This window comes from Anas acuta, chromosome 1, assembly GCF_963932015.1.
Source record: "Anas acuta chromosome 1, bAnaAcu1.1, whole genome shotgun sequence".
Taxonomy (NCBI): Eukaryota; Metazoa; Chordata; class Aves; order Anseriformes; family Anatidae; genus Anas; species Anas acuta.
The window spans coordinates 140221324-140245245 of NC_088979.1; the positions used below are offsets into that span (position 1 = coordinate 140221324).

Below are 23922 nucleotides of genomic sequence, written 5' to 3' on the forward strand. Positions count from 1 at the left end.
AGCCAGAAAGCCTCCTCCCTCCCTCCCCCACGCCGCTCTCTGCTCCTGTGTCATATGCAGTTATTTCCAGCCTGGGGAAAAGTGCAAGGCGGCAGCTGTCACACGAGGCAAGGACTTGCCCCTTTTAAACAGGGATTTCAGGACTAAATGACCCATTACAATTAACACAGCTGCAAGAACTGGGACACTTCCACACAGCCCGAGAGGGGGTTTGGCGGTGGGGGAGGACAGGAGGAGAAGCAGAGGGTTAGGCTCGTACTCCCAAGACCTGGCATGGAGTCTCCGACCCCTCCGCTTCTCACGTATTAGCTCAGCTGTCCTCTCCCAACTGCTGCGGCTCAGCCTCTCCCCAGTGCCAGCAGCCCAGCTACAGCACTGAGCCGTGGTGAGCAGCCCAAACCCACCACAACACTTTCTGGAATGGCTCCTTGCGCTCCAGGCTCCTGCTCAGACCCCTTCTGCTCTCCTGGGCTGGAGCAGCACAGCTACGCCCATGCTAACTTTTAATTAGACAGCCCAGGTTTATCACAGTAGCTGCAGCAGGATGTGGTTCAGCACGACCACGCCACCCGAGTATTTACCCGCGGAGCCCAGCAGACGATGCTGTCCAAGCTCAAGCCTACGCTGCTGCGAGTGTTCTTCTGCATGTCCTCTGCTGCCAGTTTAAATGCTAACTCAGCTAATATTGTCACAGCTGCCAGCGCGCCTTTGCTTTGTAGGGCAAGCATCCTCATTTCTGAGAGCAAGATCACCTTCCCGGTGACACTTGCCCTCTCCCGGCACGTTTCCCAGGAAAAGAAACACAGCCTCCAGGACGCTCACACCACGCAGCAATAGTTTTGCTAAGCCACCGCACCGAAAATGAACGCGCTTACAGAGAGAATCCCAAGAGGGAGCAGAAAAATTGCAAGCAGTCTCCAGACAGCCAGCTAGACAGCTGGCTTTCTATGAGAACGCTGAAGTGTTGACACTTTTTGTTGACCCTTTTTTCCTGAGCATATCCCAGAAACAAGAAAAAGGACTGCCAAATGGGAAGACGCATCTCCCTCTCTTCTCTCTGCTGACTGCGGCCATTCCAAGTGAAGGAAACTGGTTAGATCAAGAAATTCAGGCTTGGACAGCACAATGAAGCATCCACTAATAATCAATCCCTTCACAACAGCCTTCCTGCCAACTGGCTACAGACTAGGCAGTGATTATAAATTGTAGTTACTTCTCTGAGGAAAAACAACAACATCATATGGCGATCCTTTAATTCTGAAACCAGTCCCGCTTGCAAAAAGACAAGTTCTCCTAAATACCCATTCTGAAAAAAGAAAAAAAAAAAGAAAAAACACAACTCAGCCCCAAAATCCAAAGCCTGGATCCTCCTGGCTCATGCTTTGCTAGCTACAAAGAGATAAAACTTGTGTCATTAACGTTAGCCAACATTTCTGAAGATGCTGAGGGGGGAGTTTGTTGGCTAGGAAGATACCACCGTTGCCCTCGTATTCCTGAGGTCCTGCTACCTCAGGAAACACACACGGCAGGGCCTGCCGAGGCGGTCCCGCTTCACCACTTATTAACCAGCACGCAGATGCAATTCGAGCCCGACTGAAGCACAAGCAACTGCAGCAGCCACCTGGGGACCAGCGTTCCCCGGCAGCCGGTGGCAGGGCACATTCCAGCCCGGTCCCCCGGCACTGCAGCAGGGCGGGGAGGCGCAGCATGACCTGATCTCCACCTCCGATAGCACTGAGCCCTTGTCCCAGCCCCTCTCGCCGCCACCCTTGCCACGGCCAGGCTACAAAGAGCAGGGTGCAGATACCCAGCCACACGCGTGAAGGGACTCCCTTGCAACGCCATGGCTATTTACGGATCAGCCGCCATCCAAAACTCCCCAAAATGAGAAAGTCCGGGCGTTTGGCAGGTCAGGCGCTTACTACAGCGAGTGGTTTGTTCCGCCGAGGGACTCGTAACACCCTCCCAAATTACACATTGCCCTTTACAGGACACCGCAGCAGCTGGAATCGGCTCCCTTCTCACATTCCTTAATAAGCACTTCCATCGGAGAGCAGGGTGGATGTAGGGCATCAGCTGCAGTTAATCATAACCAAGCACTGTGCTCCCTTTCTCCATGCTCCACAACACTATCTGCGGTCTAAGAATATCCAGCACCACCCTGCCGGGGCAGGGGGAGTCGAGTGCTCCGAGCTCCCCGGCACTGCAGGTCTCCCTGTTACAGGAGACTTTCACTCTGCCTCCCCCAAGCAACAGCCTTCAGCGGGGCCCCCAATAGCTGGTTGAGATCCTACAGATCATGGAAAGATAATCCATTGCGGTACTAATGCACTACTGCAGCTGTCCATGGAGAAAATCCCCTTTCAACCAAAAAACCCCCTCAAGCCCTTTGATCCTCTCCAACACACAATTATCTTAAGGGCAAAATAGTCTTCTGTGCCTCGGCACCTTGTATCAGGCTGAAAGAAAAGAAACTGAGACTGCTATTCCGTGTTTATTCTACACGGCTGCCCTGTCCTACAATCAGGCTCCTTCAGCATGGGCAAACAAATCCCGATGGAGAGATGCCTGCATATGCTGGATGACCAGTGCCTAAGAGAAACTTTGGGGGGTGGAGGGAGAAAATGAAGTGTGCTTTGTGTTTCTTTTTTTGAAAAAAAAAAAAAAAAAAAAAAAAAAAAGAAAAAAAAAAGAAAAACCTGAACTTCTAAGAAAGACTATCAGACAAACTTTTGTGAGGTACAGTCAACTACACTGAGATTAAATCAACTGATTTCAACTGCATGGTCAGGTCTGACTTCAGAAGGAGCAAAAAACTACCATCAACATTTAGCTTCAAGAAAAAAAAGTTTAAGTTATCATTCTGGTTAGAAAAGAAATACAGCAAGCTTTCATTTAGTGCCAAAAACCAACCCCCAGAACCTTTCACAGAGGCTTGTCAGGGCTCTTCCCCAGGTGCCCCCCTTGCTGTGTGACCTCTTGCTACCTGTGCAGTTTCGCTCCACCTGCTACCCCCGACTGCAGGGTGATAAGCATTGCTTTCAGCAGAAGGGTCAGCTATAAAAAGCCCTTCCCCTCCCCGCTGCCTGTTTCCATTCCTGTGCCACTGCTTCAGCCCTGCTGGTGCAGCCCTTTGCAGGGCTATGCACCAAACCACCTTGGGGAGCTGGCCCCAGTTAAGCATAACTCAAAAATAAAATAAAATAATATATATATATATTTATTTTTAACCCTAGTGAGCCATTTTACCACCATCAGTGAAGAATACAGGACAAATGCTTGAGAATTCACATCATCAGCTTTTAACAGACACCAAGTGTGAGCCCACACTAACAAAACAGCAAAAATGGCCATCCACTGAACAACACAAAATTAGAAAAACAATACTAAATCAGTTCTCTAACCCCCTGAAATCCTTCAAATTTCAAAGTCTAGTCTTGAGTACCTTTATGTCAAGATTCTCCGAAAGCTGTTTAAAAATCCCGAAGTATTACTGCTTGTGCACATTTCTCCATCCATCTGCCATTAATAACTTCTGAATTCGTCTGACTCAGCTATGAGTGATGGGAGTGCAGAGGTCTTGAACACAGTTTCTATACAGGTTGCTCACCATATCTACCTCCTGCACAATCACCCCAAACACATGTACAAGCCCGCTTGGCTGCTCAGGGCTTGGCTAGCAGTGAGTTGCATGGGATGAGTAATGAGCTTTACAGGAAAACAAGGGAAGAGAGGAAAAGCAAAGAAAAGCATTGGAATAAGTTAGTTGTGGGGACATATGAGGCTGTCCAGACTGGGAACCTGTATGAAATCATGACAGATTTTACTTTTAAGTGCAATGTCATTTGTCTTTCCCTTTTACAGTGCCCATATTACTTATTTGGGTGTCTTGATGCAAGCTATATAGTGGGCCTAATTCAGCAAGGGTTAGGTCCAAGCGAGGTCTTAAAATACCACAGAAAACATGGCAGGGGTCTTGCTTACTGGGCTTTCTTCCTTATTTTTTTGTGTTTGAACCTTCACAGCACACCAGAAGAGGGAGCCTTTCACTCCTCTCCCATGTTCATCATTTGTTTTATATTAGCAACAATGACAAGCTCTATTAAGAGTCAAGCTCTTAAATTGAACTCTTACCCTTTGCCTCCTAAAACAAACAAACAGAAAACCCAAGCAAGAAAGAAAAAGCTCTTTGCTTTGTGTTATCGATATATAAATATTTTTTTGCTGCCACAACTTGCTGAGTACAGGGTTCACCAGAAATGAAGAAGCCAGCTTTGCCTTCCAGTCCTTTGGCTGCACAAAGCTCTACCTCCTTTAGAGCAGGCTTCACTGGAAAGAGCCAGAGAACTAATGGCTTTACCAAAGTGGAGGAAAAAGACCCTTGAACTCTCCTTCCACATCACCAGCCCCAGGACCAAACCAAGCTACGAATTGTGGTGGATCCAGCTTGGCAGCTGATGGCCTCCGAAACCACGAGGTCCCACTTGCCACTGCTGTGTCCCAGCATCATTCCACAGCACCCGAGAGCCACAGCACCAGAAGCAGTGCTAGGGCAAGAGCTTGAAACACAGCAGGGACTCCCTCCTGGCAGCAGGAGCCCATGGCACCAAAGCTTCAGGTCCCACAACTGCCTTAGAGGTGCCCGTGCCATCCTTCCCGCAGGGCCTAGCGCACCAGCTGGACCACAGCAGCTACAAAACAAAGCCCCACCACCCTGTCACTAAGTTACCACTTCAACATAGTTAAGAGCTGAACCAGTTTAAGTACACCTAGCATGAAGAGCTTGTGCTGTTCAAACCACCCTTAGGATGGTGTTAAACTGGTGGCTGGTCCCACAACAGAGGTGGTCTAAAGCATGCCCCTTGTGGTTCACATCTTTTGGTATTCGCTACCATGGAGTATACTAGCAGCATTGTTTTTTATTCAGGGGAAAGCTGGCATTTCAGCTAGGCATTTACAAAATGTAAAGAGTTTGTAAAGGAGTTGCCTGCCGCGTGTGGCTGTTGGGCCACCTCTGAGCAGCGCTCGCAGAGCAGAGACCTGGGCTGCAGTAGGGCCTGTAGCGTCGAACAACTCCCCTGTCCCCCATAAAGGCCAACTTAAAAGCACAGACGTACACAAATTGCATGGAAACACAGTAAAAACGCATGTTCTGGAAACAAGCAAAATGCACTAAAATCACTTTTCCCTCTCAGCTGTTTTCTCCTCCTCACACAAAAGGCTGCAAACCCCTCCTAATTGCAGGAATACTCCACCTCGCAAAGCCTGCTAGCCCGGCCCTCCTTCCAAGGAACTGGGGAGAACTGGGACACAATAGGAAGGAGACTTGCTAAAGGGAATAGATCTGTTAAATTAACACATTTTCTGTCAACCAAATCAGCTGCCCCCAGTGCCATTGTTGGTGAAACAATGGAGACCCCAGGAATGGGCACCCATTAAAAGGAACAAGCCTGCTGAAAGGATACACTCTAAGGCACAGTGTTGTGTGTTTAACAGGATTCTCTACTGTAAGGAAGGAGGAATCACTGGGCTGCATTGTTCTCGCCATCACAGCAGATGCTGTTTCTGCTGGTAACGAGGGGGAAAAATAATTTTCATAAATACCTACAATAAGACTTAAACTATAAACTTTTAATTCAGGAACTTTTAACTCCCTGGCTGTTGTTGTTTCTCCCCAGCCCTTTTCTTGCAGAGATTTTGCCTGAAAGAAGTCTATGAAAGCATCCATTGCCATTACAAAAGTTAATTCTTCACCCTTCATGCAGGCACTTAACAGATGCCAGGGGCAGAATGGCACAGCTCTGCGGTATTATTTGTAGGGAGAGAAAGACCACAGTTAAGCAGGTCTACACATAAAGCTGCAACACTTTTAAGGTGTTACTTTTAGCTGGTTTAGTTGGAGCAAATTCCAAAAAGAACAAACTCGAGGCCTAATTTAGATGCGCTATGCAGAAGTTTACATCAGCTTCATTAAATTGGTACAGGTTTGTGGTAGTCAAGACTCTGTAAACAAAGCAAACCGCTAAGTCGGATTTAAGTTACTACACACAGCATATTTTTTTTCCTAGCAGGGAAAGATTTACACCAGATTATCTTAAATTGGTTTTAAAACAAATTCAGCTTAAACCATTTAGCTTGTGGGCACACAAACATTTCAGCCAACAGATACAGTTTTCAGTCAGCGGTGTTGTTGGAAGAGGTAGTTAGTTAGTTGCCTCCAACCAACAACACCGTAGAAAATCTGTGATTATAACACTCTATGTACTCTTATCCAAATCTCTGAAATTTATACTCACTTCCTCTTTCTGCCTTCGACTGCTACAGTCGTTCTCTGACTTCCCTGTCACCTATGTCAGATCCATTCAAAACGTTGCTGTCAAAATAACCTTCCTTACCCATTGTTCAGACACCCTTTTTTCTGCGCGCAGTCACTTCTCATTTCTTTTCAGGGGCTTAAGATAATGTTTTAACTCACGTATCAGCCTCCTAAACCACCTATTCCTTTTTTTTTTTTGGTATCCAATTATAGTAGAGTCTCATTATACAAAATGTAAACACTTGTTAAAAAGTTCAAGATCTACAGTTGTGAAAAATGTGACTTGCATTTGAAATGTAAACTGATATAATGCTTTCCAATTTGCAGACCACTTGAAACAACAGCTCTGAGAAGTATCTCTCTGCCTCCCCCTCCATTAATCTCAATGAACTCTAGAGCCCAATACTGACATTCAGAGTGCTAATGATTCTATTATGAACAGAATAAGTAAGGCAGCAAAAGCCAAGACCAGCAACGTAAGAGCTGCGGCTGGAAGAGATGCGGTAAGAGGGATGAGATGTTGCAGTGTCATCAAAACCAAACATCAATGGGACAGGTAGGAAGAACAATGAAAACAGTACCCACTGTACATTTCATTCTTTTTTTCCACTTGATATTCAAATTTCTAAGATGTCTACCACTGATGGGCAGATGGCAAGAGGCACATTCTGATGCCTGAAATACTCTACAGAAAAGGCGCTTGAACTAGCTCAGACTTACCTTGTACAAGTAGAGCTGACCTACACAAATTGACTTACATTTTAGTTAGCTTGTTACACCTACTTGTCACATTTATCTTAATTAGACCCTAAGTGTTTCCAGTCAGAAACTACCTGGCCTTCTCGGCCCTCATATGACATAGGGGATCAGTAGGTGCCGTAGATGCTACTGTAACACAAAGAACAATGCAGTACTGGGCCAGAATAGCCACTGAGGAGGGAAGGCTTAGCACTCAGTTTCAGTAGCACAGTGCATACACAGTTAACTCCAGACACACCACTGACAGAAGAGGAAGGCCATGCAGTTGGTGCCGTGGATCTCAAGGGACCCAGCCAGAGGACAGAAAGCAAGGGGCTCCAGAGAAGTTTCAGTAGGACCTAGCAAAACAGGACAGCAGAGGTCAAAGCGCATTTGGCCATCCTCTCCTCACCAGGAAAAAACGGCACATTTTCCAAAGTACTAAAATTTGAGCGCACCTAAAGGTTAGCGAGTTAAAAGGTTTTGGCTTCCCAAGCTCTACCTGGTTTGCAGGGGTAGAAGAAATCCCCTGTTCTGTGCTCAATCCTTCACACAGCCACAGCCTGCAGGCAGCAGCACAGATCCCCCTTCTCTCCACACTCTTCCTCCTCCCCCTGGGGACCCACGGGAGCAGTAGTAGCCACTGGTTTGTAACAGCCACATCATATTCCCTGACAGAAAGAGCCTGTTCATGGGCTGGTATGGTGGATACTGTGCTGTAGGAAGAGGAAGGTGCGCAATAGCAGCAGTGCCCAGTCTTCGGGCAGCAGGAGAGTAGCTAAAGGTAGAGCTAGAGCCTGAAGCGTAAGGGAGGGAGAGGAAAAGAGGAAAAGCATCTTAGAGCCACAGTGAAGTTAGCAGCAGAGGCAATTTGCCCAAAGGCGCTTTTAAAAACCACAGGAAAAGATTTATGTTTTCCCTACGTAATGTGGCTTTTCCCCTTTTCCAAATAAACTAAGTTAACAACAATGTTTTGACTATTTTCAAGCACGTTCTCAAAAGTCACCTCCCCTCGACCTACCCAGGCAGAAGTTCCCAAATGTTTTAGCCCAGAGCTCCCAGGAGCACATGCCAGAGAGCTGGGTGGCCGCGCCACGCTGGCTGCTCTCCAGTTCCCTTCTTCTTTAAGTTGTGCTGAAACATGGTTGAAAACATTAAATTTTCTCCTAATACTTTTCTACCCAAACAATCCCCGCAGCCGCCAGGATGATACGTCTGTCACAGAGGGAAGGGCACGCGTCCAGGAGACGCTTTGTCACGAGAGGTGTCCCGCATTACAGCCCGGTCTCGCAGAGGAAAACAAAACGCTTCCTATCATCACATGCACCGACCTGACTGTGGAAAGCATCCTTTCCGTCCAGCAGGGCAGGCCACATGAAATAAACACTTATTTTTAAAAGTGCCCGGTACGAACAGCCCCTCTCCCAACCGGAGCGCTGTTGGAGCAGGTGAGGACAAACCCGCCCCACGCAGGTTTCCCAAGGCACTGAGCAGGAAGCCACAAGCAAAGCAGCAGGGCGAAAAGCCCACTTTGGAAGCAGCGTGGAAGTTTTGCACGGCAGATGGCTGACACGGCGGCCATTTGAGGGGGCGGCGGTGGGGGCAAACTAAAAAAAAAAACGAGTCCGCTGACAGCAGCGCCCTCGGGTGCAGCCCCACGGGTGGACCCGGCCACGTCCTGGCACACACGCGTGTGCTCGCGGCTGTCCCACTGAACTTTTGACCCGGTGGCGGCTGCCCCCTCCCCAGCCCACCGCTGCGGCCGGGGTTTGAAAAGCGCAGGAGCCCCGCGCCTCCTCGCCAGGCGCCTGCATCTGCCGGAGCCAGCATGGGGGCCGCCTGCGCCCACCCCTTCCCCAGAACAATGCCCAGCGCCCGGCCTGATGGATGCGCTCCTTTATTCCGGTTTTGGACACCCCTTTCCCGGCCGCTCGCTGGTCCAGGGGAGAAGAAAAACAAAACATCTGCTTCCCAGGTTTCTGCCGCGTGCAGCTGCGGATGGCAGCCCGCATCTGGAAGCTTCACTTTCTTTCGGACCAATAAGTGTAGGGCAAAAGGGCTGCGTTTAAAAAGGAAAAAAAAAAAAAAAAAGAAAGAAAGAGCTCTGCGCTGCCTCGCTGTACTAAAGTCCCCAAACTTCTCAAATACCACAGGCAAATCTGCTTGGTATGAGAGGGATGGGTCCAGATGGCCTATCATTACCGAGCCTTGCAACAAAATACGGGCAGACCTACCAGGAGAGAAATCAGAGAGAGGGAAGAAAGAAGAAAAATTAGCTACAGCTTCTTTTTATTTTTATTTTTTTTAAACATATGGAAGATCAGGTTTTGTCTGCTCTGGGGACTGCCGTGATTGCGGCGGAGACACTCTCACAGCGTGCTAACATCAGCGTAACCGGGAGGGCAGAGGATACTTGTTACAAACAAATCAGGGTTTGTTTAAAACTTTTGCCTTTGCAATAATGTTCTAAGAGTTCAGAACCAAAGCCACCTGAGATACGTAATATCAGCAAAAAACAGATCCACCAGGCAGGTTTTAACTAGAGAGGAGAGCTCAGCCCTCCCACCATCAGCAAGAGTCGACATCAGAGATGAGGGACACAGTCGGACAAGCATTTGCCATGAACCTCCAGCAGTCTGAGCATCAGCACCCTTCAGATGAAACCCCCAGCTGCGTGAGCTCTCCATTTCCAGTTCGACACAGAAAATGCTTGCTCAAGCCACCTGTTTTACTTGGCATTAAAGCAGAGCAGGGCTTGCACCCCTCGGTTGCCCTTGGTGGATGGTATCTTTTGAGGGAAGGGGCAGCAACATCTCGAACCACTTCCCTTCAGCCACAAGCGGTCCCCTCAAGAACCAAAGCCAAACCAAGAAAACTCTGTGCACAGCTTGAAGCCTGTTGGCTGGCTATCTTGTCCTCCAGCACTGCCTCAAGTTGTAGCGTTCCCTAAAAGCCCAGAACGACCACCTCCGTTTCATTGGGGCACCCCACAATGCGAAGCCCATCTCGGACACCAGAACGCCAGCTCTGAAAACAAGTGGGGAGCCTCCTTCCCGCAGCTGAGTAAAGTACAAACCAAAAGTCTCCCACAGCAGTGCTCTCAGAGAAAAGCAAACAAACAAACAAACAAGAAGCATTTTAAGTCCCCTTGCTGGCCACCAGTTTCACGCCATGAACTGTTGGTGTACGCGCTCTGTGCAGCGTGCTGCTCCCGTATCCCTGAAGCCACGGATGGGACTGGAAGAGGCACCAAGATGGTGAACTTCAAGGAAGAGCAAGTCCCTGTGCTGCTGGCGGCATGCGGGGAGGAGGAAGATTCACTCCCCGTGCCTTTAGACGCCAGCTTCCGACAGCTGAATCTCTCCTCTCACGGCATATCCTGACTTTAACCGTGGTTTCCACCGTCCCTCGCAAAAATCCCATCCTGTAAAGCTTTAAAGCCCATTTGTGCAAACCACCACAGGCGCGGGTTCTGGCGACGTTGTTGGTGGGCCAGTCCTCGCTCTGCATCCTGTGCCCGCTCCTCGTCCCCCAAAAAGCAGGGGCAATTTGTCCCAAGCGACGGCAACTCCCCCGTCCCAAGCGTGCTCCAGGAACCAAAGGGGAGCCCACATTTACTTCGCCTGTGAAGCAAGCCAGATGCTAATTGCCTCCAAAGGTGAAAGGCTAGTGCCTCGGCCCTTTTATCATTGTAAATTCAGGTTCCTTCAAGACTTTGCGCTGCTGGGCCCGGAGAGCCTCCCCCTTTAATGGGTTTGCATCAATAGGAGGGGGAGGGGAGTTCCCTTTCGCAAGAAGTTGCATCATTGAGAGACCTTATCCCCTTTCAAGATTTCGCACCGCATAAGGGATTCCCCCTCTTCAGAAATTCACATCCTGCTCAAGGAGTTTTGCTCTTTAGGGCTTCGCACATCCTATTGAACTTTTAAGCATCTTTGGAATTCGCATTCAGGGGGGCAATTACTGTCTTAAAAAACACACGCCACCGCGTTATTCACCCGGTTTATTGCCGATGTGCCGGCAAGAATAGCTTTTCACAGCCAGCACAAAAGCTTTCCCACTGCCGGGACGCACTTTGTGGGTAACCCTCGCGGCCGGAGCAGGGCACACCGGCGGCGCGCTCAGCCCCCCGCGCAGAAACCCGCAGCCCCCAGCCCGAACCGAACAAAACCACGCACCCGGAGGAAAGTTGGGGAAGAAAAACGCGCAAAAGCGCCCCAAAAGGCGCCGGTCCCGCCGGGGCGGAGGGCGAGCGAGGTGCCCGAGCCCCCGGCACAAAGCGCAGCCAGGCGGGGACCCCGGCCCCAACAAAGGGCACGGCCCCCGCGCACCGGGGGGACCCCGGGGAGGTTGGGGCTGGGGGGGGGGGCCCGAGCCGTGCCCTCCTCCCGCCTCCAGCATTTGGGGCCGGGCACCGGGACCCCCCCCACGGCACGGGGACCCCTCCATAGCTTTGTGCGGCCGGGTGCCCGGCGGAACAATGCGGCCCCGCCGGCACCGGCACCGGGGGAAGGAGGAGGGGAGGGGGGTGGGGGGGGTGCTCGGGGAAAGTTTTGGGAGTTGCGGCGCGGGGCCGGGCCGCGGGGTCTCACCTCGATCTCGAAGTCGGGCAGGCGGAAGGCGGTGCGGAAGAGCGAGCAGAAGTGCGCGATGGCCGGCACTTCCCACCACGAGCGGAGCTCGTCCAGCGCCACCGCCGCCTCCGAGCCGCCGGTACCGGCCACACCGCCTCCTCCTCCTCCTCCTCCTCCTCCCCCCCCTCCTCCTCCTCCTCCTCCTCTTCCTCCGCCGCAGCCGCCGTCCTCCTCGGGGCACATCTCCGCCGGCCGCTGCCTGCCGCTGCCTGGCTGGGCGGCTGGGCGCCGCGCTGGAGCTGAGCTGGGCTGCGCTGAGCTGCGCCGCGCTCCGCCCGCCCCCCGGCGCCACGCCGCTCAGCGGCCGCCCCCCGGCGGCACCGCGCTGCCCCCTCGCTGCCGCCCGAGAGCGGGGCGGGGGCGCTAGGGCCGGCGGGGGCGCTGCTGCTGCGGGCGCTGCGAGCACTGCGGGCACTGCTGCTGCTGCTGCTGGTGCCGGTACCGGTGCTGCTGCTGCCCGTGCCGCGGGCGGCCGCCACTCCGCGGTCCCATCCCTCCGCCGCCGCCCGCCCGCGCCCTGCCCGCAGCCGGCGCGCCACCGGGAGCAGCTGGGCGCGGGGCGGGGGCGGGGCCTGGCGCCGGCTGAGCCAATGGGAAGGGCGCTGCCGGCCCGGGGGGCGTGGCCAGGAGGGCGCGGAGGGGCGGGGGCGTGGCCAGCGGGGGGGCAGCGCACGAGGAGGGGGCGGGGCCGGCGCCGATCACAACAACGGGGCACCCGCGCCCGCACGGCCACGCCCACAGGGGGCGGGGCTAATGGGGAGGGGGCGTGGCCAGGCGCGGGGTGGGCGGGGCTATCCCGGGGTGGGCGTGGCCTCGGCGGTGCCGGCAGCACGTGGCGGCGGGGCTGGCGGGAAGGGCTAATTAATGAGAGGGGCAATTAACGAGGGGCCGCGCAGCCCCACAGCGGGGTATGGAGGGGTGAGGGGCGCCCCCGGGGATGTGGGGGAGCGCGGCTGAGGTGCGGCAAGGAAGGGGTTGGAGTGTGGGTAATTAGCAGGGGGTGTTGGGGGTAATTAGCACGGGCGTTCGTTAGCGCGAGGCTTCATTGAGGCTGGGGGACCGGCGGCGCTCGGGGATGGAGTAGGTGCGGGTGTGGCACCGGGAGCACCGCAGGCATGTGACACGGGACAGCCGTGCGTTATTTAACGGCATCGTCACGCCAAGCGGGACGCCCGTGCGTTATTCACCAAAACACAACGTCTGCGCCCGCTGCCCCTGAGCCACCCCAACTCCCGGTGGAGCAGCTCACCCCATGCGGGACACCCCATGTCCTACCCAAAGCCTGACCCGGGAGGCACGCTGACTCCCAGACCCGCTGCTGAGCGAGGCAGTGTCCGATCCCCCACGCCCTGCAGCAGCTCCGGCTGTTACACCACGGAGGAGCGGCACATGGGCTGTCCTACAGCGCTCCTCCACCACGTAGGAGGACCCCTGCAAAATGCCAGAGCTCTCCGAGTGGCAAATCCTCGTGGCACAGCTCCCTCCGGGCCGGCAGCAGTGCTTGCTGTGTGCATAAGTGCCCCGTTCTCCCACGGAGCAGGCGTTTTTGTCCCATGGCCATGTAAGGGGAGTTTGTGTTGCGTTTGCTCGCTCCCTGACATTCCTCCCCGAATTCCTGCAGCGCCCGGCCGGGGCTTATCTTACTGCTGCATCGCTGCTTGTTCTTGACACTGGGTCAAGCGGCTTTGTAGTGTCCCCACGCTCTAGCCCGTTAAGAGTTTTGTGAGCCTTAATGAAGTCTCCTAATCTCTCGTTGCATCCGAAAGGCTACAGTCCTATTTTATTATTATTTTTTTTTGAATTAATTTGGCTCCCTCTATCGTCCCTATTACTTCTGTCAGGCTGTGCTTTCTCTGATACTGTGCTTTTTATGCAAGGATGCTGGGAGCTGCCCAAGATCACTTAAAGTAGCTTAACATTGCCAGCTTCTCACACTGGTTTTAAAGCACTTCCCTGAATTTATTATTCAAACACTACAATCTTTGCTCTCTGACTGCTATTCAACAGATGGCAAAGACCTGGTGAGTACAATACAGCTTTTCCTCCTCCTTAATAAATATCTCCATTCACAAATCTGTGTGCTTCTCCTCTTCCATGCCACTTCTGGCTGAGCTTCCCGTTCGTAACCAAACAAAACAGCATGCTCTAAACACCACCCATTCCCAGTATGCTATATTCTTCCTCTCAACCATTATTTTTCTAGGCTACTGGTGAGACGTCACCCACTTACTGATTATTCAGCTCAATATCCAGTCCTGGTTGCTCACTTCCCTCCACACATGCTCTCCTCCCCTTGTCTCTTCTCTTCCTTTGCTCCCAGCCAGGCTGTAAGCTGAGTGCTCGCACCACACAGCCATTCTGTGAGGCTGATGGTCCAAATCAAAGCCTCCTGTTTTTGCTGTCTGAGATCATCTCTGTGCTTCTGAGCTCATTTCTTTAAGAAAAGATGCCGGATTCCGAGTTCCAAAACCAAATAAAAACGTTGCAGGAGATGCAGGGACCCAATGTCCCCATTCCTGTTGGCCAAAACCTGTCACCTGGAAGCAAAAAGAAGGGGGGATTGCTCTCCACTTCACCTCACTGGGAGCGTGTTCCCAGAAGCTTCAGGAGTTCATAATTCAGGGGAAATGATAGGGAATACATCACACCAAACATTCCTTCAAAACAGGAGTCCTGTGCTTCTCTGTGAGAGCTGCTTCAGCTCCCTTCTGTAGCACCTCTGAATTTTAGAGCTCCCTTGCTTGCTTGCTCCCTCAGTAGCCTAGCACCATGACTTCTGTCCGCTCTCTGCGTTAAGTACTGATTTAGTCTCCTACCTTCACCCCAAGCGGCTTCTACCTGTTAGGATTCTTCCCATTTAACCCATTTTGAAGTTCCTCTCTCCCTTTTGAAGGCCTCCTGAGCCGAGGGATGTCGTGGTTTGGGTAGCACTTGCAAAGCCTCCCTGAGCAGAGCAAAGACTGCAGCTGAAGGGGAGTGCTTAGCAGCAGGGGGCTGGCTTTTATCCCTCGACCTGAGCCAGGCATGCACAGTGACAATGAGGGCAGGGGTTTTCCTGGGTCCTGGTGGGGCTGGGGTCATGGAGGCAGCTGGAGGAACGCAGGAAAGGTGCGAAAGCAGATGAGAAATTTTGCCTCCTGTAAGTAAGGCAGGAGAAAAGAGAGAAGAAAACCATGCCGGGGTTCTGATTTCTTGCTTATTTTAAGCCTCTGCTTGCGATTTTATGGGTAAGGCCAGCGGAGGCCCACGGGAGGCTGAGACAAGATGCACGGCAGCCAGGGGAAGGGGAGCAGCAGCGAATGCTGCGGGAGGTGCCACGTGGGAAGGGATCTCTGTGCCTGCTGCCCGGTTCGGAGGCAGCACTTACACTTACTGCCATCGGTGCTCCTTGCAGTGTCCCAGACAATTACCTCAGGACACACCAGCAGTACTTTGGGCTAAGCAAACTGCTGGAAAGTGTGGGCAACACCACTTGCTACTGACAAGCAGCCACCCTTTCCCTGAGCGTCACAGCAGTCACACAGCACCGGAGGTTTAGGCAGAAAATTAGCAGCATTGTGCCACTTTCGGCTTACGATGTCTCTCTTAGGTAGTTGAAAAGCATCTGCTTGCTGGGAATTTGGCCAGCACTGCTGTGGCAAAGCATCTTCCACCGAGGCTGCTCCCCTGTATGCTTTGCTGAGCTGCATATCAAACCAGGAGATCTCAGCCTTAGGTCTCAACACATTTTCTGCTCTTAATCCATTGGGGCTGAAAACCACAGGTTGTAACTTGATGTTTTGTCCCCTGGAGAGCAATCGACAGGAGCAGGATAATCTGTGGCAATGGATTTAAAGCTGGGGAACCTGGACCTCTCCAGATCTTCCCCCAGGAGTAGCGCTGGGGGCTCCAGCCGTGTTTATTTGGGGTCAGCTGGGTGCACAGATGCTGCAGGGCACCCATGCAGATATCTGGCACGGGGTAAAGCTGGGTGCTGGCTGCTCCTGCGGCCACAGAGCGGGACGGGGAGCAGGCAGTGCAGGGGTACACGAACCCAAGTGCTTTTGTGGCCCTCCAGTCCTGCTGTCTCCACTCCTGCAGTCCGCAGCTATTTGGCAGGCAGTGGTGCTACAGCACAAACGGGTACAGTAATCGTGATCAGCAATGGCACTGGTACAAGTGCCGTGTGCTCTGGTGCTGGTCCCTAAAGCTGTGCTCTGAACACCCAGCCAGGGGCACGAAAAGAAACCCCAGGATGAGGTGCAGAGGGTGCTTCGCAGCAGGGCAGTGCCCTGCCAGTAAGAGCTCCTCATCACTCACTGCAGGAGAAAAAGTCTGTGCGTCTTTAGGGGCATTAAGGGAATGATTTCCTTGCAACCTGTAACCGCTGGGTTCTGTCTCAACACCTTCTTGGATGGGGGCTGAGTTATTGAAGCAGCTCTGGCGGTGCCGCTGAAATGTCCTTTGTCACGGCCAGTCTTCTCCCATCGGGACCTAAAGAGATGATATGAAGGAAAACTCGATTTCTTATCTACACCAGCTAATTGCAGAGCTACCAAAAGTGTTGTTCAGCACCTACCTGTGCAAAGCGAGAGGGCTCCCGTTCAGCCCCAGTGCTGCAGACATGCTGCTTCCCACGGAGGTTTCTGGGCCAGGCCCAGTGCTATACAAACTGCTAAGGCTGTGCAAACTGCACGGGGGGCGGGCACCTGAGAAGCAATTGCTGCAGCCCTTGTGGGGGCTGGAAAGGTGGGACACGGGATGGCTTAGGCCAAGGCAGCTCTGTGTTTGGTGCCCACCCATCAGCTGCTTTTCCTGCCTCACCACTTGTGCGGTGAGCGCAGCTCCTGGATGCCAAATTGCTGCAACTTCGCCTGCATCCATCCCTAACCTGACCGCTACCTCTGCTTGTTGCTACCGAATTTGGCTAGGGAGGCAGGGATGCCCCCCTCCTTCCATAGCAGTCAACAAAAATTAAAAACACCTCATTTCTAAATCCTGCTAAGAAGGGGATGCGAGGTTACACGGCCTGGAACCAAGGCAGAGCCTCGCGGAGGACAGAGCCAGCATCCAGGCATCGGCGGTGCTGAGCTGTGATTCCAGCTCTTTCTCTGGATTGCTCTGTGCCTTGGAGTAAATCAATTCAGATAGATTTTCTTTGTCTATAAAATGGGAACCATCACATTTAGCCACCGCAGGGAAGTTGCGAGGCTTAATTAGTTAATGGTAGTGCCTTGTCAGCTCTCATTACCATGGCATCTCAGTGTTTATTGCTTTGAAATTATAAAATGCTATTTATACACTAAACATTATTATTCTAGGTAGGATGGGGAAACTCAGTCCCATTTCTCTGTAAATACAGGGTGCTGACGTTCCCAGCAATGCCATTGGTTTGAAGCCCGTCCCACCTGGAGAAAACTTTCCCTGGCATACAGCAAAATTGAGTTATTTCCAGATCCCTGAAGTAGATGCTCTTGAACCAGTTTAGGCTGCACTTTTACCGGTTTGCTGAATCCAGGACGTGCAATTAAACTCACCCAGCATAAACACAGCTGAAACTGGAGCACCTGTGTCTGGTGAGGGTGGGGCACGCCTGGGGGTGCGGGGCAGTGGGGCTGCTCCCATCACACGTGCTGCAGGGGATGGGGTGTGCTGAGCGGTGCCAAAGGCCAAGTGGGGTGCTGCTGGCTCCCCAGGTCCCCTGGTTCACCCTTCCTCTCAGCACACTGCTTTGTACGTGCACCTACCAGCTGATGCTGAATCTGGGGTACTTGGGCCACCGGTAAGGTTGGCCCAAGCTTTCCTGAGGAGCCTCTTTGGTTAGAGAGGCAGATTTCACTTTTGCTTTCCTTGCCCTCCCCTCTCTTTCTGATGTAAATAGGGTTTCTAAATGCCCATCACAACTCTACCCACACCTTTCCAGAGCAAGCGCTTTTCTCAACTAATTTTTCTTTCCCCACGAGAGGCAGGCACTGTTGTTGTGAAGCAGCATTACAGCAGTCAGGTTAAAAGCAAAACCAAGCAAGAATCCATTTAGCAAAACATTCAGATACCATTACAACAGCAATATTACATATAAACCAAAGTGACAGCCAGAATTCCCCTGCAGCCTTCCCAACCCAGACTTTGAAGACCATGCTAGGGAAGACTAACCAGCAGAGAGAAAGGGAAGGATGGCTTGAAATAAAACAGAACCAGCCAGATTAATTCCTTTGATCCAGCTGAGGAAAAAAGACAAGAGTGTAAGTGCTAAACCCTTTTTTAATCCTGTCAGGTTATGTAGTCCAAACCGCTAATACAAGTGCTCTGTGTGCCCCAAGACCACTGTCTGTGAAATGAAGACACTAACATAAGTTACAGCTACCTGCAGTTTTATTAACAGGTCTGTGTTAAACACCCTTAGCTGCTGCAGGCAGACTACAGAGCGAGGCAGCACGTGCTGGGACAAACGGCCAGACACGACACTGTTCACTGCCAGAATTGCTTTGCTGTGTGCTGTGGATGTACACCGCCAAAAGCCGTGCTTTGGGATGTCGCTGCCTCATTGCTGGTTCCTTGCCAGTTGTGGATCCCACCCTGGGGAACTCAGGGGCATCCCCCGGGCTCCACAGCACCCATTGCAAATGTTGAAGGGGAGACAAAACAGCATATAGTTGGTATTCCCAGTATAATTACCAGTCCCGGGTTGGGTCTCTCATGCCAGACTCTATCACTACCTTTCCCTGTCCTCCTCCTGCCTGCAGGCTGGTGGGCACAGAGGCAGGCAGAGCTTCTCTCATCCCTCATGAGGGATTTTAAGCCCTCTCCACCCTATCCCTGCATCCTCATCTGCTGCAGCTGCCATGCCCCATGCTGTTTCTTTGTACCAGGGAGAGCAGCGATGTTTTCAGCACTCGCTGCCATTCAGCACGCATCACCACCTCTGGTCTGCAGCCACAGGAGTTGCTCCCGTTCCTCTCCTGTCCTTTCCCAGACAGATACCTTCTGTGGTTTAGCACCAATTTCCTAAAAACAATAATGACCTTTGCTGGATGAGGAACCATAGGCTGATTTCTGCTCTCCTACTGACTCGGAATGGGCAGGCAGGGTAAACCTCACGTACAAATGCCTTTACTTAAAGGCTACGAGCTGTCGGAGGCAGTGATTGATTCGTCTTGCACATATGTGCAGCACCCCGCTCCCTGGGCTCAGCTGGAAGCGCCTCATCCAAGAGGAGCTGTGACACAGGCGGAGAGAAACGCTTGTGTGATAGCACAGGGGGTAGTTCTGGTGCTCACTTACCCCTTGTGACCCAACATTAACAAAAACGTATCGAAGGTTTTATGATTATTATTAAGCCAGCAGCTGGCTCCCTGAAGTCAGAGCTACAAAGCATCCGATCAGTGCCAAACTGAAGTTTGCTGCCGTGGCTGTCCCCACCGTGCCAGGGCCTCCCTCTGTTCGCATGCAGAAACACTCTGGGATGCTGAAATCACAGTGCTGTGCTTAGCACTGCTGCAACACATCTCTCCCCTCCCAAATCTTCCCCCCAGCCCGTGACACTACCCAGGGAAAATATGTTCACCGTGCCCACAGCCCTCCCAGCACAGCCGCTGCCAAAGGCACCCATCTCCAGGGCCAGGCTGCCAGCACAGCCATGCCCCCCGCCTCTTTATTCGGCAGCCGTGTGGGGGTTAATGCTCTGCGTTCCCCGTTGCACAGTGACCCAGGTGGGGCTAATGAGCACTTGCCTTGCTTAGCTAATTAGAGGCGCTGAGAGCAGCAGACTGCACTTCTAGGCGCGGGGTGCTTGCAGAGGGAATATAGTGTGTGGGTTTTATTTCCAGCTTTTTTTTTTTTTTTTTTTGCCTTTTTTTTTTTCTTTGGTCAAATAAAAACCTCTGGCAGGAGTAGCACAGCACAGATGGGAAAGAGCAATGAGATGAGGCTCCACGGCACCCTTCTCTCCCTCCCTCTCTTAATCCGCATTGTTCTGGGGTTTCAGGAGGAGGCAGGAGCACAAGATTAGGAAGGCTGGGCCATTTGCTCCCCTTACACATTAGATGCTCAGTATCTGATCTAAATGAGGGCAATCCTTTGGAGTCTCTCCTATGTCTCCCTGCTCCCCAAACTCTCCCTTTTATCACCTCTGCGGTGCCTAGCTGAGCCACCCCGCTGTCACCTCGGGCAGCTGGTGGCCACCCCCTCTGTGCCCAGAGGCACCTCAAGCTCAAGCTTTGCTTAGGGCACTTTCAGGTCCCAAGAGCAGGCAGGCCAGGAGGAGCTTCACCCACCCACCTGCCTGTGGTGCAGCTACCCGCTGGCCATAGCAGGATGCTTCCTACCCGTGAAAGCAGAGCCTGCCCCCCAAAAACAGAGGGTGATACCCAGCAAGCCCTGATACGGCTGCTGGGGTCGGCACCCCTGCCCTGTCTCAATCCCATTTGCACACCCCAGACAGAAAGACAGACAGACAGAGGGACGGGGTGTGCATACACCTGCAGCTGGGCTCTCCTCCCTTGCCTGCCCAGCCCCTTGCACACAAACTGGTGTCCAAACCAGCTGCTGCTGGAGGGTGCTTGTTTTGGCTCTGTCTCGCACAAGCTGCATTTCCCTTGCCTCGTTCTCGCTGGTGTTTATTTCCCTGTGCGTTGTTTTCCCCGGGCTTTTCCTTTGTTTCTTGCCCAGGGAAGCAGCACATCATTACGGCCGGTCCTTCTCCAGAGCGCTCCTCGCCCAGGTCATTACTTGGCAGGCGAGCCCCAGCGAGGCTGCTGCTTGTCTGGGTGCGAGCCCTGGAAAGAAGCAGCTAATCAATTCGGCAAATCATCCGGGTGGTAACCCCACTGTCAGCTTATTTTCTTCCCTTCCACTTAGACATCAAACCAGCTGAAGAGGGCTCTGGGGACCGCGGCGCGCACGGAGAGCCGCTCCTCTGCAGGCACATCTGTGCCTTTCATCAGCGGGGCTCGGGGAATACCACTCACTGGAGCGCTTTGGAGCCGAGAGGCTCACAGCCTCCGTCCTCACCATCTGCAGAGCCTCTACCCAGCAGGGAAGCGAGCATTTGAAAGGCGACCCGCACGCCAAGGTCCTTTGGCAGAAACCTTCAGGTTGCACGCAGAGCTGGGGGGACAGGGCTGAAGAACACCCCCGAGGCAGCGAGCAGAACCTGGCTGCAAAAACAGCTCCGGGTGGCTACGTGGGGTGGCAACTGGCGACATGCAAATGGCCTTCTGCCGAATGCACTCACTGTGGCTGCCCTCTGCTTTCACCCACTCCTTTTCTGCTCTCTGTCTCCGGGGAACGCGTGCTCGGAGCAGCAAAGCTTTACCTCCAGGTCTGGCAATTAGAGGTGCGGATGCACAGCGCTCTGTGTGCTGGGACGCGGTGGTGTCACGACCGGTTCAGAGAAGTTAAGTCACATCTGAAAGCCATTCCCTGTCACCGGCTATCCCTTTGAAGGGTGGGGGCGGGGGGCGTGCCTGTGTCCTACCCGTGGATTTGGCCAGCAGTCTGGAAAATGTCAAGGTTAGGAAAGGCTGAGCTTCATTTGCTTTTCACAGATCTGGGTAATGAATTTTTCATTTTAAAGTATTGTTCTCGCCTGAAAAGCGAGTCTGTAGCACTGGCATCCCGGGGTTCCACATCTGCCTCTCAGTTACTCTGGACCACATTTCCTCAATTCTTGTGTTTTGCAACCCTGCAAAATAAACGAGAGGCCTGAGACTTTAGTGGGGTTTTCCGCTTCATGTGCCTTTATCAGCGTGGCAGATTTTGCTAGACACCCTTCATAATTAACCTCTTACACTGGTGTTGCTTTTGCGAGGGAGACCAGGCAAAACTGAGGTGTGGGAAGGGGAAAGCATCAGGAACTTACTTTTGTCCTGAGACAGAGTATTTGTGACTCTGAATACAAATAGGAAGTATAACCATGCAGCAAAAACAAAGGCATTTTCCTCCCCAGCCATAGCTGCATCAAAGTCCCTCCTCTGTGGCTGCAATTTGATCAAACTCCGTAAAAGAATGAGCAGCTTGAAAAAAATCATTGAAAACTCATCTCCCTCTTTCATTGCGTGAAATCCAGAGATGCTCAATGATGTTAGAAATAGTAGCAGAACAATAAAAGGCAATATTCTTTCACACCGCTCCCATTTTGCCCATGGATCTTGCCTCTCCCGTGTGCGATGGAGACTGAGAGTCTTAGTGGGATTCAGAAAACACTTTTACAGACCATATTAAAAGCTATAATTAAAGCAACAAAAGCTTCTAGTGATGCAAGCCCTGCTTATCAAAGCTGTGGATTTGGGGCAGTTTTTCTTCAGCTGGCGTGCTTCCTTGCTCCTACTTGCGGGAAGCTTTTCTGTCCCTGACTGCCATGCTGACCTCTGGCAAAAACAAAGTGCTGGAGGAGAGGAAGAGTCGATGTGATCCAACCCAAAACCCAAAGTTCGTCTGCTTCTACTGTTCTTAGTCCGCATCGCCCTTGTCCACCCTGAGCTTTCCTTTCAAGGTGCCCACTTGTCCCCCCTCCAACCACCCGGCCAGCCCTGTGGTAGCTGTAGGGACTGAAGGCACTGGGAAGGAGGATGCAGGTGAAGTCGCACCCTGAAAGGGTGGCCAGTGATATTGATCTGTTTTGTGCCTTGCTGCTTTTCATGTGGCAGGGAAATACCTCACGGAGCTTTAATTTTTCCAAATGGCTTTAGACAAGGTTAATACAACTCATCGATAAATGCCACTTGTTATTAAGTTTTAATTACAATGTAATCTCTACACTGGACTTGTCCTGCCTCCTCAGCATAGGCAGCAGGGTTTTTGCTTCAGGTGTGCCGCCTTGAGCTTCACTGACTAATTTCCATCATGGACCTAGGAGGTGGCACAGCTGGAGAGCCCAGTGGTCCCCAGTGTATCCCCGTTGGCCCCAGTCCCTGTTCTGGCAACTGGAGCTCAGATCTTTGAACTTCTCACACTGCTGTCCCTCCTACGTCCCTGCCTTGATACATCTTCACCTCAGTCCTACAGAAGAGTCCAAAAAGGCCGCTGGTGGCTGCTTGCACCTCTTCTACTCAGAGAATGCCTGAGAATGAAATGAATTCTGTTTAACCTTCCTGCCTCCTAATGTGGACTTTAAGTATCTGAGAGAGGTGCAGAGAGGACCCGGTTCTGGTCCAGCTCACAATAGGAAGAATAAACAGAAACTGTCAGAAGCACTGGAGTCAGGTAGAAGTTCAGCTTGGTTTACAGTGAAATGAGGAACACTTTTAGCATAAGGAGGTGCATGAGTGCATATGTAAAGCACAGCTCATTCCTATGCACTACGCTGCTTTCTGTCCCTTGCACTGCTTCAAAACTTTGCTAAAACTTGGATATTTTTTATGCCGTTTTCAACTTCTCTACTCACTGCCTTTTTCTGCAGCAACTTTCCATTCTAGGAAGATCTTTAGAGCAGCAGAAGGTGCCGTTCTTAGTGAGGACCCAGTGCTTGTTGCAAGGCTACAACCCACCCCTCCCTCCACTGCCCTCTGCCTTCAGGAGGAGATAGGGAGGCAGCATCAGTGTTACCCGGCCTTTATCTCTGCCTTGCACAAAGGGGCAGGCAACCAGCACTCTAAGCTGCTGAAAGCCCACAGACACGGAAAAGAAATGACAGCCAGCTTTAAATGGCTACTCCCAGATCAAAAACAAGAGGATAAAAATTCAGAAGCAAGGCTTGGTGAAACCAACATCCCCAGTTTTTGCTGTGTGGCTTGCCTCAGGTTGTGTTACAGCAGGGTCCGGTGCTGTTCAGGAAGGCAGAACCGAAGAGGAGGGTGCTGTGCACAGCCTGGTTACAGCACGGCCCCATCCCAGCCGGCTGCTGCTGGGGCATTTTGTTAAAACTGCCCATTGCTGCTCTCGTGGGCGTTTGTGGTGCTGTGGTGCTTGGGTCTGGAGACTGTCAGCAGATGCACGAACCCCTGGCATCTATATCTGGCACAGTGTGGCAGTGAGCAGCAGGGCCCCTGGGCTCAGGGCTGGCCTAGGTAATGGTGTAGGTGTCTGGTCTTCCTTAAGCTCTCTTCAGAAGCCCTGCCGGGGGCCTGTCCTGCTGCTCTCTCTCAAGCTGAAGGTCTCAGCTTGGTCCCCACCTGGGTTATGTCCCAGCCGTGCTGCAGCCATGCCCGTGCCATGGACCCTTATGCAGAGCTCGGCCTGTGGGCATGAACCCCTGACCCGAGCTGGGATCCATCTTGTCATCAGGGGCTTGCCTGGCGCTGGCAGCACCCGTGACTG

The 23922-nt window shown here is 52.4% G+C and overlaps 1 protein-coding gene across 3 annotated transcripts in view; it reads right to left on the reverse strand.

Annotated features, from left to right (window-relative positions):
- The window catches only part of CECR2 (CECR2 histone acetyl-lysine reader), a 100217-nt gene extending 87981 nt beyond the window's left edge, over nucleotides 1–12236 (reverse strand). The window contains exon 1 of one of the 3 annotated variants that reach the window (XM_068660477.1): nucleotides 11647–12236. In XM_068660477.1, the coding sequence (XP_068516578.1) occupies nucleotides 11647–11871 (225 nt within the window). In that variant the 5' untranslated portion in view covers nucleotides 11872–12236. The remainder of the gene's footprint in view (nucleotides 1–11646) is intronic. The other 2 variants (XM_068660486.1, XM_068660495.1) reach the window with 2 other exon arrangements.
- Nucleotides 12237–23922: the final 11686 nt, after the last annotated feature.